General features: G+C 44.7%; 1 protein-coding gene across 1 annotated transcript in view; it reads left to right on the forward strand.

Moving 5' to 3' along the window:
* URI1 (URI1 prefoldin like chaperone) overlaps window positions 1–9,422 on the forward strand; it is a 41,986-nt gene extending 32,564 nt beyond the window's left edge. The window contains exons 7-11 of the mRNA XM_054199274.1: window positions 2,683–2,863; window positions 3,452–3,719; window positions 4,262–4,404; window positions 6,056–6,314; window positions 8,584–9,422. Of these exons, the coding sequence (XP_054055249.1) occupies window positions 2,683–2,863; window positions 3,452–3,719; window positions 4,262–4,404; window positions 6,056–6,314; window positions 8,584–8,772 (1,040 nt within the window). The 3' untranslated portion in view covers window positions 8,773–9,422. The remainder of the gene's footprint in view (window positions 1–2,682; window positions 2,864–3,451; window positions 3,720–4,261; window positions 4,405–6,055; window positions 6,315–8,583) is intronic.
* Window positions 9,423–18,237: the final 8,815 nt, after the last annotated feature.

Below are 18,237 nucleotides of genomic sequence, written 5' to 3' on the forward strand. Positions count from 1 at the left end.
CGGAGTTTGAGTTTTACTACAGAAGAAATACTAGAGAAGCTCAGGCTCTGGCCGTTGCGGTGGAAGTATGTGAGCAGTGTCAGCAGGGAGGGGAAGAAGCATGGACAGGGATGAGACATCAATGGTCAATGTAAACGTTGTCATCCCCTGGGGCGTTTCAGTACTGTCGGTGAAACAAATGGGAAAACAGTTTCAGCATGTGTGTCTTGCAAATGTACTGAAGCAGATCCTTCCTGAAGATTTCTGGAGAGGACACTGGGAAACGAAGATAGTTGTGCTGAGGAATTGGATGGTTTCTGTGCTATCTGAAGTGGCGCTTGGTTGGTAAAACTGGCAAAGTTGGAGGAAGAAGTAATTTTACAGTGTGAAAATAGCATCACTCGGACAATTTGAGGAAGAGTTTGTGATTTGCAGAAGGCTAAGCTGGGCAGTTCGCTGTTAGATTTTTCTGGAATAAATCACAATATTCTTTATATGCCAAGGCTGACTAAGGGTCCATCACTACTGTGGGTAGATCTCGTTGCAAAATAGGGGGAGTAACATCTGGGAAGTGCATCCCATTGTAACAGTGTTAATACAGCTGTGGATGCCAGGTCAAACTTTGCACAGCTTTTTATTGTATCCTATACTTCCATCATCACTATTGCCCTCTGAAATCAACTTGAGTTTTGCTGAAAATCTTTAAGTGGGAATTATATATGTTTTCTATCAGCAGGAATCTGTACTGAGATTGAGAAGTAGCTAAAAGAACAACTTAACCATTATTTTGAGGCAAGCTGGGCTTCATCAGGCTAGGAATTAGGTTTGTTTACATGGACATGGGCTGTCTCTCTGAGGAAGACAAAAACAAGTATCCTGAGCGTCTCATTATTTTATTGCTGGCTCTCCATTTTTCTGGATTTTAATATTTCACTTTTTTTGGTTAGTATATGAAGTTAATGATGGTGCTTTGTCCTAACAGTAAGTGAGCACAGTGGATATTGGAGCAGCAAGTGGTTATCCTCTGTTGTCTTTGAGGTCTGATCTGGTTTCCTAATTTACAGAAGTTTTCTTAGAATTAGGAGGGAAAATCACTGGCATGTTGAAGCGCTGGCGGTCAGGAAGCCATGTGCTTACCTTGGTAGTCAAGTCAGTGGTTAATACTGAATGGTAAGAGAAAGAAATTGGGAGGGCACCATCTGAAAATCAAATTGAAATAGATTGTTAACTAATCCTTCCAAATTTTATTTATTAATTTTGTAATTATACCAAATGAAATCCTCACAAGCTACTCTGATTGCTGCGCTTACCTCAATTTATATTCAAATCTCAACAAAATACATTTCAGCCTTTTCTTAATGAGGTGATGAAAAATGCTATCCCGTAGAAGAGTTGGGGACAGACATTCCAACATCACTTACAGTCACCTGTTTGCTTTTTAATGTTGCTATTGAATTTGTATTTAACTCGGGATTAAAGTATAAGCTGACATATTTGAATAAGGATATCTTTAAGCCATGAGTTCTTAAAATTAAGAAAAAAAAAGGCCATACAATTAATAGAAAGAGATTTTAAAACTTGAAGGATGCTGAATAACGAAGACGTCGTGTTACTGTTGATGAGATGCACAAAGCTGAGTGTCAGGAAGACCTGTAGAGATACCGGAGTCCCACCGAACAGGTGAAACGTTGGGTGTGTTTGTGGCAGCGATGGAAGGGGAAGGCTCCTCGCTCCCCTAAGGAGGTGCAGGTGGGCAGAGAGGGGGAACTTCCCTTGGGAATCTGCCCTGGGACTGCGCAGAAAACAGGTGATGCCCCTGGGACTGCCCGTCGCGGGGAGAAGGGGGTTAAAGCAGCAATTCTGCCCTTCACACGGACAGGGAGAAACCATTAGGATTGTTGGCAGGCCGTTTGTCCCCCGTGTGCTAGGCAGCACTCAAACAGAAAAAGTATTCCCTGTCCTCAATGGCTGCACCACTTTACTAGGTAGCAGAGCTTTTAAACGCCAGCAAGAACTTGTCGGTGACTACCGCTTACTCACCAGTGTATATCTCAGGTCACCTCTGACACTTTAAAGGGGTTTATATTTATTAATTTTGAAAGGCAGGCTTTTGTATGCTTTTCAGAGTGGGTCTTTCTCGCCAAAATAAGTGATTCATAATGACTGGATTTTGGTCAGATTTTCCAGATGACTCTGGAGATCATTTTTAATGCTCTTCATTGTAAATTTAAAAAAATACAACCCAAAACAAAAAGCCTTTGCTCTTTAAATATAGGTGACTTTGTCCAAAATGAGCTAAAGTACAAACTAGGTTTGCTTTCCCAGTTAATAAAATGTGCTATTAATGGGACGACGAGGAAATGTCACATTCACATGTTGGTATCTATCAGAGCAAATCAAAGTCTACTGTCTGGCACAAGAGGTAAAAAACCCCACATTGTAATAAAACTGTCACAGGGTCAGTGTCTCCTGCTTTGTAAATAAACATCTCTGCTTTCCCTCGGTGTTTCTGTAACATCCGGAGACTGTTACCCTGTGCTGGTGCTCTGGTTCATTGACAGTTTCACTTAAACAGTTAAACAATAATTTGAAATGGAAAATGTTCTGCCCATATTCCTTAATTCCTTTGTGGGTCTTTCTTCCCCCATTTTTTTTTTTTGTCGATTATTTTAGTAATTGCATCTTTTTTTTTTTATTACACAGGCAAATACCGAACTGCTCACAAGCCTCATTCAAAGCCAAAAGTATCAAACGTTTTTGAGGTAGATTTTCCAGCAAATGGAAGTGATGCAAAACCAATGGGCCGTTTTCAGTCAGAGGAGGAGCTGTGGGCCCGCTTAGAAGAGCTCGAGAGACAAGAAGAGATACTTGGGGAACTTGACAGGTATAGTACTGCTGTGGCACATGTGGGTTCGGGGTTCAGAAAGCTATAGGTGTGTGACTCTCTTTGTACACAAAGGACCTCACCATAAGTGCAAACAGCACTTACTTACTTACTTAGGCTGATGCAGTTAAAATTATAATAGGTGGAAGAAAGATGGAACATGAACGAAGTGAGCACTGCAAGGCCAAAGGTGCTAAAATCAGCCTCTGTGCAACCACAGCAGTCCAGCTTTATAGTATTTTTTCTTTGAGATGATAGAAAAGGGGGAAAGAAAATCCATTTCCCACAGGCTAGGAAAATCCGTCGTTTACAATGTAGGAGTTACACATTTAGTGTTTAATGACATCCTTAGATCTGTTCTGATCCTAAAGCAATACATATGTCATTAGCCAGAATGTCACAGTTTTGGTAATTCCAGTTGACATGGAAAGGACATAGTGAGTCTAAAAGAATATAAAAAGTATTCCACAGTTTGGCTAAACGGATAGCACCTGGGTAAAGAAAACAACATACAGGCTTGTTTGGTGTGCCCGTGTCTCTCAAGAGTACGAATCGCCTCAGTTCACTCAGATATTTTTCATTTCATAGGATGCCTGATACAGTTGAGACAAATGGAGAAGATACAACCTCCTCTGAAGAGGAGAAAGAAGACAAGAGGACAGATCTGAACGGGACGTATAGAGCAGAAGACTGTATTACTCAGGGCAACTTCCATAAAGAAGTAACAAATTCAGACTTGTTTGGTGGCCAAGTTAATGGCTCTACTTATTATCACAGTGATGATGAAGATGACATAGATGTTGGAGATAGCTCTGTTCCAACTATTTTTTTCTCTCACACTGTTGAACCTAAAAGGGTTTGTACTTTATTATTTTTATCCTTCTCTCAACAGATCAAACATATATACCATATCTAAAATAGAAAATTTTAGATAATATAGATAATGTAGAATGCTAACTGTAGGTGACATTTATTTGGATTTTTTTCAAATGCTCGAAACCCACTGTTTAAATCCTGTGGTTTCAAATATTGTATTAAAAAAAGGGATCTTCAAACATATACCTTGGTGTTCTGACTTTCGGCCGTTGTAAAAGGTAGTATCTTGTCTAGGAGTTTTTAAAATGACTTTTTACTTGACTTGAGATTGAGTGTTGAACAGCTCAGCTGTTGAGCAGAGTTTGAGTAAACACGTTAGTGCAAAGAAATGCCCCAGCCTAGTGCAAGTGGTAAAGAATAAACAGTTCACACTATGAATGTTACTGTTCGTCCATTTGTTTAACTTAAGTATGCTTTGTAGTCCCCAGCTGCTTGGACAGGGGAATGTCAGAAGTCAGTTGATCTGCAGCCTGGTGATTGTTGATTTTATGGTCTAGACCATCATTTGTGTTCGATTTTCAGGTAAGAATAAACACAGGAAAAAATACTACTTTGAAATTCAGTGAAAAGAAAGAAGAGGCCAAGCGTAAAAGGAAGAACAGCAATGGCAATGGCCACGCAACTCCAGAACTGCCTAACATCAAAACCCCAGCAGACATTTACCGGTGGGTAATTTATAGCAGTGGCGCGTGAGCTTTCCCCTTGGCAGACCTTCTCTTTTCATGTCTGCTCACCTATAGTATGAAACCAAGCCTACTATTTCTGAAAGAAACAGCTGCAACTGAATTTACTACTTAAAAATTAAAGTTTGTGGCTTCTGCATGGTTGTCGTGCTTTCATACCATAAAACATTTCTGAGCTTAAAATTTCCTTTTCCAACTAGCAGTTCATCGTTTATCTGCTTTTTCAGAGCTTCTGCAATTGAAGTAAACTTGCCAGTATATATCATCTGCATTAAGCGATACGGCAGTTTGTTAGGTATTCTGGTTAATGCCATGTCATTTGCTTCTGTGTTTGTTGTCAAAGGAGCTGACCAGATCTATCACTGATAATACTCCTCCTTTCCCAGTTACTAATTGCTGGGTTTTGTGTTTTCCTTCCAGTATCTTCAGAATATACTCAGGTCTTTGTTTGCATAGTTTCTCTTACATTCTCTCTCGATGGCTTTAGTCCATCACTATCTCTATTCTCCATACAAAGAAGTGCTCACCTGTACAACACCCACACTCAGAGAGCTTGAAAAACAATGTTGGGCTTAAAGAACTGTATAAAATACTAAACAAAGGTGACAGGAGAGTTAAAACAAGTATTTAGGTTTGTAAAGATGAACATAGACGCCTATTAGATTGCTTGACTAAGTGGTTTTGAAAATCACGCTGCATTTGTATGTTGGTGTATTCAGGCACCTAAACATCTTAAAAAAGGTGTCACAAAGTGTGAAAAGTTAAAACCCATCCTGTAATTGCAGTTGCTGGGACTGAAGATGAGATTAAGAGTTCTTTCATGGTGCTCTCCCTGAGCTCTGCAAAGGAACTCCCATCTTCTGTAGAGACACGCAAGTGTTCCCATGATGAATCAAGCTGTTAAGAAACAAGTAACACTCTTAAAACTCATCCAGTCGTTGGGCTCCTCCTTTTATGAGTTTGATAAAATTGGCACTGTCTCCTAATGCCACTCTTTCTCCTCCACCCACCCTTGACTTCTTTAGGTCATGGAGATGGAGCACAAACTGTAGGAAGAGGCCTCTCTATCAGTTTATGGTCTGTTAATACTTGAAAAGCGTCTTCGTGTTGATCTGATCCTAAAAGCTGATTTTTTAATTTTATTTTTTTTTTAACTGAAAGCAGGAGATTATGGCACCTGTCAGGAAAAAGCATCATCCTTTCAAATGTTTCAAGTACTTGCTTTTGTATTCTACATTTGACAAGGACTTCCTTCTAGAAAACCTTCCGTCATTGTGACCTTCTGTTTTCTGTCTGCAACAACTCTGACAATCGTTTAGTTTACCTTTTTGCTAACTTTTTTGTAACTCACGCTACTCTGTTTTCTAACACTTTTCAAAGAGCTATACATTTTCTGCTGAAAGGGCATACCAACTTCATGCTTGAATAAAGGGCGTACCAGTGTTTGCTTTGCAGAATTGGTTCTTCTACATCGGTAAATAAAATGCCTCTAAAGGTACAGTATTGTAATTCTGCAACGAAAAAGTTGGAAAAGCAGATCATAATTAATTTGTACAAAAGACAAAGCAAGATCACTGTAAATTTGTCATCTGATCCTGAAATGGTTTATTAAAGCTAACGTTTTCCTTTATAGAGTCTTTGTTGATGTTGTGAATGGAGAATATGTCCCTCGTAAATCAATTTTGAAGTCTCGAAGCAGAGAGAACAGTGTTTGTAGCGATACCAGTGAGAACAGCGCTGCTGAGTTTGATGACAGACGAGGAGTTCAGAGGAGCATTAGCTGTGATGAAGCTACGCAGAGTGACAACAGCGAAGGCATACTGGAGGAAGAGGAGGAGGAGGGGCAGCAGCAGCTACCGAAAAAGCTTCCTCCCTCTTCAGGGACAACCGAGGTACAGTTTTTAATTAATTATTGATTGTTGGCAGGGATAAAAACGAGAAATCTAATGACTGTAGTTGTCTATACCATCAGTTTGATTTCTTTAAAATAATTTTCTAACTCCCACCTAGTTTGCTTTGGAAGGACGTTATCAGGTGACAGGCTTCTGTCATACGCATCCTAGGGGCAGAGGGGAGGAGATGAGTCAGGCAGCTTTCCCAAGACCTTCATGAAACTCTTCCTTAAAGATCTGTCCCCCGCAAAAAAAAAGAAAAAAGAAAAAAATCCATGCTTCCTAGTTAATGAGAGGGAGGAGGGAATTCTCTGTAACCTGTGTTTTATCAATATCCTCGTGCACAGCTACCAGACAGCCAGTTTCCAGGTGGAGTTTTTAAGTTTTAAAACACACAAATATCATCTGAGTGATTATTTGGACTTGGCAAAGGCAGAGGAATTGCCCTGTGGAAGGAAGCGTTACACCTCTACTCATCCTATTCCAGACTGGGGCCATTAGTGATCCCAAACAAATCTATTTTCACACGTTTGCAAAGTTCAGGGCTTCATCGTAACGGGAAGAGACTACGACAGAAGGGAAGATGTACAGTTGCTTAGTGACTGGATGAGGACGAGAACTAAAAGTAGCCGCTGCTCTGAAATTCATGGCATAGAGTATTCTGCATTTTTATTTTGTAAGAACTTACACTAATTTTTTCAAACTAGATGAAACTGAGTTTTCAGTGGTTCCCGATGCAGTAGGCAAGTTCAATGAAAGGACTATTTTTAGAAGGACTATTTTTGACAAGAAATTAATTCCTCATAAAAGCTATTGTTTATCATCATTTTTCATGCAAACGGCTACAGAGAATCCAGGCAGGATGTGAAGATTCGTGGTGGAAGATCCATCTGTAGAGTTAGCACTTCACGTTGTATACTTTCTGGAATAAAGTTGCTATATTTTTACAAAGCATCTAAGTTGCACTTTAGATGTTACCGATTAGTCCATTTTCTGAACATGGCATGGTTGTTCTCTACGACAGAATGTATTTTCTAAGTAACTGAAGGAGAGTGAGCAAAACACCCCAGTTAAAGCAATGCCTTCCTAAATGCTGCTGTTTCTCTTTGGTTGTTTTTGCGGGTGTTTGAAATACATTATTTCTCCCTGACCGTTTGCAGCACACTTAACTTCTTTTCTTTTTGTTTCTAATTTTACCGCGATCATCTTAGGCTGTATTGTGCTTACCTGGTTTGGGAAATGAGTGTGGTGTTAGAAGAAGGGGGTTGTGTACAGGCAAGGCTTTAGGCGCGCTTTGGCTATCGGAGCAGAAAACAAAAAAAACCCACTGCTTTTTTGCAGGTCCTGCAAGAAAAGAACGGTGTGTTTGTTTGGCTTTGTTTTTCTTGGTAATGGAGTTATGAAAAAGCAGAACTAAGCATAGTTAATAAATCTGGTGTGCATTCCTTTGGGCCCAGTATGAGCATCAAACCTCAGATGTAAACTGCGTCCCCGTGTCCATTGGCATTCAGAAGTTTGTTTACAATACCTAGTAGGGTGATTTGTTCTTGAATACGTTTATGAAAAGTAGTTCTGAGTTGCCTTTTCCCCCAGTGTTTTCCAAGAATCACGGTCATTTCTTAGCGAAGTTAAAAAGGATTAAATCTCACGATCGGCTGCATATAAATTATCATTTTTAACATTAAGTGCTTTCATTAGACTTTTTATGGAGAGAAATAGTTGGAAGCAAGTTTGCGGTTCTCTTAAGTATAAATCGCTTTCACCATTTTTTGATCATATTTGGTAAGGAGAAAAGAACAAACAAAATACGTGCTTGCCAGTTTGTGTGCAGTGTGTCAGCTTGATGCAATTAGAATATATTAAGTCATAAAATATGACGTATGATGGAAATGCTGACATACTCTGAACTTTGCAAAATCTCTCCGTTTCTTATCCAAAACGAAACGCCATGTTACATCAGCTGTTTTATTTCTTGAGCATGTGTTAGTGAGGAAGCAAATTTTTAGATCATTTATGCAGTAGGAACGAGATTAAGTAGTACTTTTAAGACACTGTCTTTCATTCAGTCATCTTTGAACAAGCCATATTTTGAGGTTAATTACAATTTGGTTACTTATGCAAGGAACAATCATTGATTTAAAGATATTTCTTTACTTTTGATTAAAAGAAATAACAATCCTAATCAGGCTAATATAGGGTAATGACCTTGTGGGCATAGCTTCACATTTGCATTTTATTAGCTCATTTTGAGTATTCTCTTCTGTTGTAGGCATTTTCCGGTACCGTTATAGAAAAGGAGCCTTTGTCTCCCTCCTTAATACCGCACCCAGTCATGGCTCACCCCGTCCTGCCTACCATTCTGGAGCGGAAATCGGAGGAAGTTTTGTCCGAAGCATCGGAAGAAACCACAAAGAGGATTTCAAAATTCAAAGCCGCCAGAATGCAACAGACCAACTAGGTCCTGCCCAGCCCGGCGAGGCCGGAGCGCTCGCGCCGAGCTTCGCGCTTCTCGAGCTCACGTAAACCCATAGGCGTTACACCGAGCTAGTTACAAGGCTGTCCTGCGTTAATTTGGCGTTGGTTATCTTTTAAACGTTTATTGGCAACGTTAAAAAAGAAAAAAAGGTTCAGTGTTTGAACACTTGGGTATTCATCTTATTTTGTCGATTTCCCTGTGTGCTGTCAGCACCTTTGTGTATGTTTGCCTTATGATAGCAGCACTTGGGTTTTCTTTCTCAAAAACTGTTCCTTACATACATTGTTTTTGTGTTTAAACCTAAATACAGGCAGTTTCGTGCCAGCTGTGATGTTCTACATACCATATGGACCATTTTAAGGAAAACTTTTCACATTTCAAATAGATACACCAATTATATTGCATTACTTGCTTTAGCATTTTAAGACACACTTGTATTCGCGTTGTTGTAGGTTTTGCAACTAGGTGTCTGCTAAAAGTTTTTTTCCTTCTTTCAAACCTCTCTGATATCTCACTGTACAGATCTATAAAACGCTGGGTTCATGTACATTGCAGGGAAGTTTCTTTGATGGAAAAGGGTATTTTGTAAAATTAAATTTTCAGTAAAAAAGCTGTGAAAGTTGTGCGTTTTTTGTTGCTTTACTACTAATTTGGAAACAGCACAGAGAGGTTTTTATTTTGAACTTGCCTTTCTAGCTTGAAGTTTTTACAGCCACATGGACATAAAAGCAGTCCATTCTCTTCTGCCATTGTGTTTTAACCTCCTGCTAATGAATGTCCATGGAAATTGAATGCTCTTAAGGAGAGAAGCATAAACTCAGACTCTGATTACAAAATCTCCCAGTTCTTTTGTATACTCAGAAAACATTGTAATTGTCTTGGGGATGCCCAGAGGGAGTCGGCGCTAAGGAAAAATGTCTTAGTGATTCAACTTTATTTCAAAATGCAACAGCACCGCGGCACTCGGGGTACGGTTTTGTGTATCCTTCTCTTGACTGGGAGCCATCCTGGCGGCAGGAGCCCCTGCCCAGCAGCTCCTGCCTGTCTTCTTGCCGTCCCCTCCCTTCTGCTGACACGGCTTCGGTTGGGCCACCCCTTGAATGATAGTAGGTGGCGGAGCTGGGTTTAAAAAACAAACTACTGGGTTTGGGTTTAGGGTTTGGGTTTGGTTTTTTTATTGACGGTTACACGTGTTTTTTTGAAGCCAGCGAGTTTCCTAATCTGTTTCTCAGCACATCTGTCTCAGCGCAGTGAGGGGGGTGATGTGTTGAGCAAGGACAAGGAAAACGTCGGCAGAGGGGAGCTGGGGTACCTTAAACTGGTGTTACTCCCCAGCTGACATCATCAAACCACAGCCTAAAAAAGTGAGGCAAAAGGACTTGGGAGGTGTAAGGAGGGATTTGCTGTTGGCCGCAGTTCTGTGGCTTTGTAAACGCGCAGCCTGAGAGCATCTGGTTTTCCCAGTCTTGGCCATCCATGAAGGGGGCATCAGCTAATGCCATTTCCTCACCTTCCCCTAAAACAACGGCGCCTCGCGCTGGTATCCTGTGCTCCCAGGTCACAGCAGATGAGCTCACACTGCGGCTTCGTGCCTTACAACAGAATCGCCAACTCCCCCTTTTCAACATTTTTTTCTCTCTGTGCTTCAGAGCCAGGTGGAGGCTTTGGGGCTGCTTTTTCTAAGGTGACTCTGAAAAGCGGCTGTGCTCCATCAAACTCCCATGTTCTCTGCTGGGTGTTTGGGAAGGTGACGTCGTTTTGTGGGCACAAAACCCTGGCTGAGTTTTGAGGGTGGGGGCGGGGGGGGCCGATAGCCGGGGTGTCCCCCCCCGGGGGAGCAGCCCGCCAAAGCGGCGGGGCTGTGTTTTTCCCGCAATAACGGAGCAAATTGTGTTTTGCTGGAAGAAAAACAGAAGGGAAAGTTGTGCAGCCCCCCAGCCCCCGAAGCTTCGCTGGCTGGGAGGGGGCGATCGCCGTTTTTAAGTGGATCCTGAGAATTCACGTTGAAAGTGTTAATGATTAACTTGATTCATGCTCAAATGCGGATTTTTTTTTTTTAAAGCATATTGCATTAGTACTAAAATAAGCCATCAATGCCAGTCCACCCTCTATTCACAGCTAAATATTTAAAGGAGGTTATTTATAGCTTCTTTAATGAATTCTTGGCTAAACAAAATGAAATTATGTCCTAGAAAAGTAGAAGCTATTTTGTAACCAGAACAGTGCAACTGTAAAATATAGTTCCATGAATATGTATTTTAAATAACAAGGGGTTGAGATCCAAGACTACCAGACATGGGTAATTAGAGGGAAAAGGAGAGAAAGAAAGAGAGAGAGAGAGAAAAACCCCTTTAAAAAGATTTATTTAGATATCTTCTGAAACACTTCCCACTTCTAGTTACTTCAACAAAACCAAATGCCCCTTGTCACCATAGATCAGTTTCAAATCAAAATGAATACTTCGCTTGTTTTCTTTTTTTTCCCCTCCCCCTTTTTTCCCCTCCCTACTCACGGGGAAAAAAGTAGGATAAATGCACCTAGGGTTTTAATGAATTATGGCCTCGGTTCAGGGAAGCATCCTTACTCAGGAATGCACTTTGGCATGTGCTTATGTCTCAAAGATTTTGCAGAGAAGAATGGATTTAACCACATGCTTAAAACTAAGCACATGAGTGTTTTCCCTAATAGGCAGCCTGAATGTGTCTGTGCCCTTTTTGCAGTATATTTAATTGTCAGAGGGTTTGTAGGCTGGGATGGGCCTTCATTTTTGGTCTCTTCACTGGGGCTTCACCAGTAGATTGCCTGTGCGGTGCCTACAGCAAGGAGACACAGCAGTAGGGTTTCTGGAGAATGTTTGCAAATGCTAAACAAAAAAAAACAAACTCTACCAAGGCAGGTAAAAACTCAGGCAGAGTAAAAAAAATGATCACGTGAAGACCCATCTCAGTGAGAACTTAGAATTTGCTTTTTGTGCAATGCTGAAGCCAACAAGTGATGCAGATGACGGCCAGTGCACAGATGAAGCAAAAACTAGGACGGAGGCATGTAGGGTTCCTGGTAGTGAATTGGTCTGTCGGTATGAGTGTCTTTTTGCCCTCAATGCTGCATTTAGGGGTTTTATTCACTTAAATAATAAGGGTACAGTCGAATTGATTTCTGAAACGCCCTTGATTCCTTTTCCAGGGAGCGCTGCCGAGGGCTCCGGGCAGGGGCAGGCGAGGGGACTTTTGGTTCTTCCTGGTGCTTCCCGAGAGGTTTTTCATGTCCTCAGCAGGAAGGATGTGGCCTGGATGGGGATGGGGCGGCTTTGGCAGCCGATCGCCAGGGTGGCACGGGAACGTGTGTGCTGCAAGGAGCCCCGTCCCCAGCCCTGCCCCGCTGTCCCTAGCCCTGTCCCAGTGTCCCCAGCCCACATGGGCTGAGGGGGGCAGTGACAGCCGAGTGCAACCAGGCACGACTCCACGGGCAGGTGGAAATGCAGCAGGAGAAAACAACGGGGAAAGACATCGCTGGACAACATGTCTTTGGTCCAAAATGAGAGTGGTGGCAGCAGCCTGGCTGGGGACTGCACCGCCACGGGGACAAGTCAATGTGCCCCAGCCGTGCCCAGCCCCACCACCCCGCAGCTGCCCCGCACAGCCCTTCGCAGGGCCATGATTGCATCAATTAGGCACTGCAAATTACCTGCTCCACTTCCGTTCCTCATTGGGAGGCAAGTTTGACTCTTTAATCTTCTTTAATTGACCACAAGTAAGCTGGGCACCTGCCTATACCCAGAGACTGGACTGGGTGGTGGGGAAGCAGAGGACCCCCCGCCAGGAGAAGGAGAAGGTGGTGGACGTTGTGCGATGGGTGCAGATGGGTCCGTGCTGGCAGCTGCAGGCCTGGCGTGGGTCAGCGGAGCCCGTGACGTGCGTTTGGAGGTAAACTGGGTTTATTTCCGTCTCTCTCCGGTAAGACTAGTTGCACTTATCACTTTTCATTGCTCACTTAGAGCATCTAAAGCAGCAGATTTTCATATGTTTTGAGAGCGTCTAAACCAGCTGTTTTAGCTGCTCGTTTCAACAAAGTGATTTATGTTGCAAAAAATGAGCTGGGATTAAAAGAAATCAGATGTGTGTATTCGGTATGCAATATTTCTGTATTACAAATAGCTCCGTCCTAACCCGCATTAACCCCACGGTACGTGAATTTTGCCAACTCCCGCTGTGTCTTTTAAATCGGATCCAGTAAATCACTCCTAGCGTTCCAAGGTCTAAACCGGCCCCGCTCTTCCAGCGGCAGGACAGCCCCTCCGACGCCGGGCGGCCCTAATTAGGGCCGCCCTAATTAGGCGAAACGGGCGCTGACGGGGGCCTGGAACGGACGAGCGGTGGCCACGGTCGCGCTGAGCCCGGTTGTCCCCCGGCCCTGCAGCCCGGTGGGGTTCGGTGTGTGTGTGTTGGGGGGGGGGGGGGGGCGGTGATGGCGGGGGGGTGTCGTTGGGTGTTGCGTCACGCCTGACGCCATCCCGCCGGCTCTCGCGGAGGCCGGGCGCGCGCGCGGGCTGCCGTTGCCGGCGCGCGCCGGTAGGTCGCAGCGCTGAGCACGGAGCGTCGGCGGAGAGCTGCCAGTCAGTGACTGTAATTTATTATTCATTTCTGTTATAGGTGGGGTGTGCAGACAGTTACAGTCATAATTACCAGGACTCGAGCGTTTCCTAGGCAACGGGGTGGGTTTTCCTTCCTACCCGCCCCCCCCCCCCCCCCCGCCCGTTCCCGCTGTTGCGGGGCGCGCGGCTGTAAGGCATGACATCGGCGGATTCGGGGGGTTGTTGCCCTCCTGCTGCTCCAGGTTTGAGGTTAGTTACAGCATCATAAGGTGCTCTCAAGCATAAAAAGCTCAGGCTGGGATAAAAGCACGCAGGGAACACTCTCGCTAAGTCCTTTCCCTTCTCCTCGCTCACTTTTAAGTAACAAGGTTATAAAAATGCAAATGCCGTCTCGGGGTTGTTCATAACTAATATTGGGAAGAATTCCTGCAAGTTGTAAAACATTTTTTTTTTTTTTTTTTTTTGGGGGGGGGCGGTAAACAAAACCAAACCCAGGTGAGGTGGCTCTGTGTATTTTACGATGGTCTCGTGGAAATAATATTTGCAAAAAAAAAAAAAAAAAAAAAAAAAGGGACTTGCGGCTTGATCCAGCCTTGCCGTGCGGAGCGTCATAAATCAATGGGAACCGCTCCATGCAGCTAATGATAAGGTGGTATTTGTTGTTTACCCCGCTTTATGGTAATGGCTCGTGAGGAGGAGGGTGCCGTGTCCTTCCTGAAGGAGCAGGAGTAATCCTTGATGTGGTGACGGAGTAACAGAAACCACATCTATTATCAGAAATCTATAAATGAATCATATTATCCTACCTTTTTAGGCTTACTAGAGCGCTCATTTTCAGAAACTTACATCAAGCATTGTGCAAGGATGAAAAGTAGTATTTTTCCATCCCTGCTGTACGAGGCAGAGGGAATTCATGATGCAATCTCGCACTGAGATGGGGGATTTTTACCTGTTAAAATTTTGAAGTCAGATGCTAAAGCATGATTACATCTAGAAAGATTGTAATCTGCCGGCGATGTGCTCCTTTTGGAAGGACAGGCTGTGGATTAATGGGGCGACCCAGCCTGTGGAGTGCTCTGGGATCCCAGCTTCTCAGTACGGCTTGGTCTCTCTGAGAGGTTAATGGTGGTACGAAAACATAAAATAAAACCAAACCCCCAAAAATAAAACCCCAAAATCCCCAAACAAACAAAACCCTGGTACATCGTAACTGGCTTCTCAGCTGCCCTGAGCTGTGCCAGCTCAGACAAATTCACCGGCCCGTGGGCCACCTGTGGGGACGGGCCACCTGTCCTGCCCCGGCACGGGTGACAAATCCCACGTTCCAGAATCACAGAATGGTCGGGGTTGGAAGGGACCTCTGGAGATCATCTAGTCCAACCCCCTGCCAGAGCAGGGTCACCCAGAGCAGGTTGCGCAGGAACGCGTCCAGGCGGGTTTGGAATGTCTCCGGAGACGGAGACTCCACCACCTCTCTGGGCAGCCTGTGCCAGGGCTCTGCCACCCTCAAAGTAAAGAAGTTCCTCCTCATGTTGAGGTGGAACTTCCTATGTTCAGGTTTGTGCCCATTACCTCTTGTCGGGCACCACTGAAAAGCGCCTGGCCCCATCCTCCTGACACCCACCCTTGAAGTATTTATAAGCATTGATAAGATCCCCCCTCAGTCGTTTTTCCAGACTGAAGAGACCCAAATCCCTCAGCCTTTCTTCATAAGAGAGGTGTTCCAGTCCCCTCATCATCTTTGTAGCCCTTTGCTGTACCCTCTTCCAGCAGTTCCCTGTCCTTCTTGAACCGGGGAGCCCAGAACTGGACACAGTACTCCAGATGCGGCCTCACCAAGGCAGAGTAGAGGGGGAGGATGACCTCCCTCGACCTGCTGGCCATGTTCCAGGCCACATTGGGCTGTTGGTAGCTGGTAAGGGAAGTCAGCATCAGCCTCTGCCCAGGCTGAAATAGGAGGTGAGCATCCTGCTGTGTCCTGGAGGGGGCCGTGGGCCCGAGGAGCACGGCTGGTGTCTGAGCCTGCAAATCCCAAAGAGTTTGGGGCTCACCTGCGTGGGGGCAGGCGGCAGAAGTTGGCTCTGCCCCCGGAGTGGGGGGATGCTGCGGGTCCCACCGCACTGGTGCTGCTCCTTGGTCCGGCGTGAGCCCCGCCGCAGCCCCCCACCAGCAATGCCTTCTCTGACCTGTGGCATCCCCCAGTTTCCACCGCCAAAAATCCGTCCCATGAGCAACCCCCAGCTGGGTCCCTGCCGGGACCGAGCGGGTGCCCAGGGGTGCGGGGGGCGACCGGGGCTGCGCTGCCAGGGTGAGCTCCCTGCGATACTTCGGTTTTCATCAATGCAAATCATCTGCGCTAATTCCTTCAGATTTTTGGATTTAAGTTTTAAAGAAAGCTTCAAGTTACCTCAAAATAGCTTAGTAATTATTTTAATAACTTGTATGAGCAGGAACAATACCCACAGTGTCAATTCTGGCTCGCAAAATGTTTTTTTCAACTGTTCTGAGGAAAAAACAGCGAACAGTTCAACAGCTTAAATACAAGCGAGTGGATCTCCGGAGATTAATCTGTCTGGTGTTCCTCAGGTAAAGACTTCTGCACAATTTAACAAAGGAAATAATTTTCCTATTTTTATAATGCATGTCTCTCTGTGGTATAAATTACTAAAACCACGCTGCTTATCCTCAGTAATGTTATAGATGCAGATAATTTACTGTGTATCACGTTATCAGTTCATTAAAGAGATGCAATAAAATCATTATTTACTAAGAAACAGCAACCCTTGCAATATCTTGTCAGAGAAACTGGCTGATGCAAGAGGATCATATTTAAGCCTATATTCACAATAGCCCCTTAAACATTTCATCTGCTTCCCACTTGGAGTTTGGTGGAGGGAGCGGGTGTTCCCGCAGAGGCGGCCAAGTTGAGCGCAGCCCGGCCGCCCTGCGGGGCCCGATTCGGAGGCGGCGCCCCCCGCTTCCCCCCCCATCCCCAGACACCCCGGGCTTGTCCCCGCAGCCCTGCTCCCCCTGCCCCCCCCCCCGCAAAAGGGTGCCAAAATATTAAGGGAGGTTCAAGGCATTTCCTACCCCATCCCCCTCTTCTCCTCTGCCTAAAGATTACTCTGCATCCTAGACAAAGGAAATATTTAAACTGTTAAATCTGAACAAAGATACAGTCTGCGTATGACTTCTCTGAAGCCCTATAAAAATTCTTTAAAATTGCCTATTCACTCAAATTTACTGAGTGTAGCAAAAATGTCAAAGGCATAAAGTCAGAGAAGATTGAATAAAATAATGCAGAAAGACAGATTAGTCATGCACAGACCCACACAGCCTTTCACAGCACACAATACCACTTTTTATTACCGCTCTATCTTTACAAAGACTATGTTCAATACATAGAGGATGATACATGGTCAGTCATGTAATCTGCCTTTGATTCCAAGACTCATTTATCTGGGCCCTTTTCACAAAGACATTGATGAGAGATTTCAGTGTTTTCAGTGCATTGTTTTATTTATCATATATAATGGCTGGTGGAAAAAAAATAGGAATTATGTCACAGATCCTGCATAAAGGAGTTGTATAAAAGACTCTGTGACAAAGTTTGGTAAAACACATAGCGGCTCGGCTCAGGCGCGCTCTTTTTTTTCCGCAACCCCGTCCCCCTCCTCGAGCACTTTGAATATTGACAGCTGTCAAAGGCCCTGGAGGAGACGCGCTGCCCGCCGCCTCTGCCTGTTCTCGCAGCCCTCGCCAAGCTGTCTGAAAATTACCAAATTTTTCTTTTTCTTTTTTTTTTTTTTTTTGCTTTTAAATTTGAGCAATATTTTAATTGTTATTTTTAGCGATCCGGATTTATTATTTATACATTCACCAAAGAAAAGAGTCAGTCACAGTTTTGTATCTTGCAAATTTAATAAAGAACAGCCCTTAAGATAGAATTTCTCAGCCTGCCAGGATTGACAAAAGCCAGCTAATGCAGAAATGTCAACAGCAAACCTCAGCAGCAGCCCCACCATGCCTTGCAATCAAGGGAAAGCTATGGCTTTACATAAACAATAATATATAGCTATCTAAATATCTCTCCATGTGTGTGTGGAGACGCTCTACCCGAGCCGTGGGAGGAGGAAGGGATGCGGCGCCCGGGCTCGGGGGGAAGGGGTGAGGGCTGATGCTCATCCCGTGGGATGGGGGGGACCAAATCCAGCGCTCGGATGCACAGCGGGCAATCTGGAGTGAGCCCACTGGTGTGGCTGGGCTTGTTCCGGATTTACACCCAGCGAGTGGGGCTGCTTTTCCCCGTTGAGTCGGCGGTTTGGGGGTGCAGAAGGAGATTGGTGTTCTCCTGAGTAGTGACGGGAGGTGGCTGGACCGACCTCGGCCCCCCACCCAAAACGCAGCCAGGGCCGCCCTGGGCTGGCAGCGCTGCCCCAGGGCAGGAGCGAGGTTTTATTGAATACAGGAGCATTGGCTGGTGTGCGCTTAAATTGTGGTCTTACTTTCAAAAGGTCTTCCAAAAAGTGTTTCGGTGGCTTCTCGCAAAGGAAGATTTTCACTGAGAGAAGGCGGCTGTGAGCGGAGGCTGGGGAAGGGACGGGGCGAGCTGCAGTGTATCGGGAGGGAGCGTGGGCATCGTGCGAAGGCATTGCTACCCGGCGCTGCGGTGTCTGGGTACAGGGCCTGAAATAAGGGCCTGAATTGGGAATTAGCCATAATTCCAGCGGTTTTAGACCCCGAGCAGGGTCTGCGAGGGAGCAGGCAGAACGGCTGGATTTGGAAATCATGCAGAAGCAGCGTATATCCACATCTGAGTTCTTCTATAGGGCTGGCAGAGATAAATCACGGAGGTA

The sequence above is a fragment of the Rissa tridactyla genome, chromosome 4 (assembly GCF_028500815.1).
Source record: "Rissa tridactyla isolate bRisTri1 chromosome 4, bRisTri1.patW.cur.20221130, whole genome shotgun sequence".
NCBI lineage: Eukaryota > Metazoa > Chordata > Aves > Charadriiformes > Laridae > Rissa > Rissa tridactyla.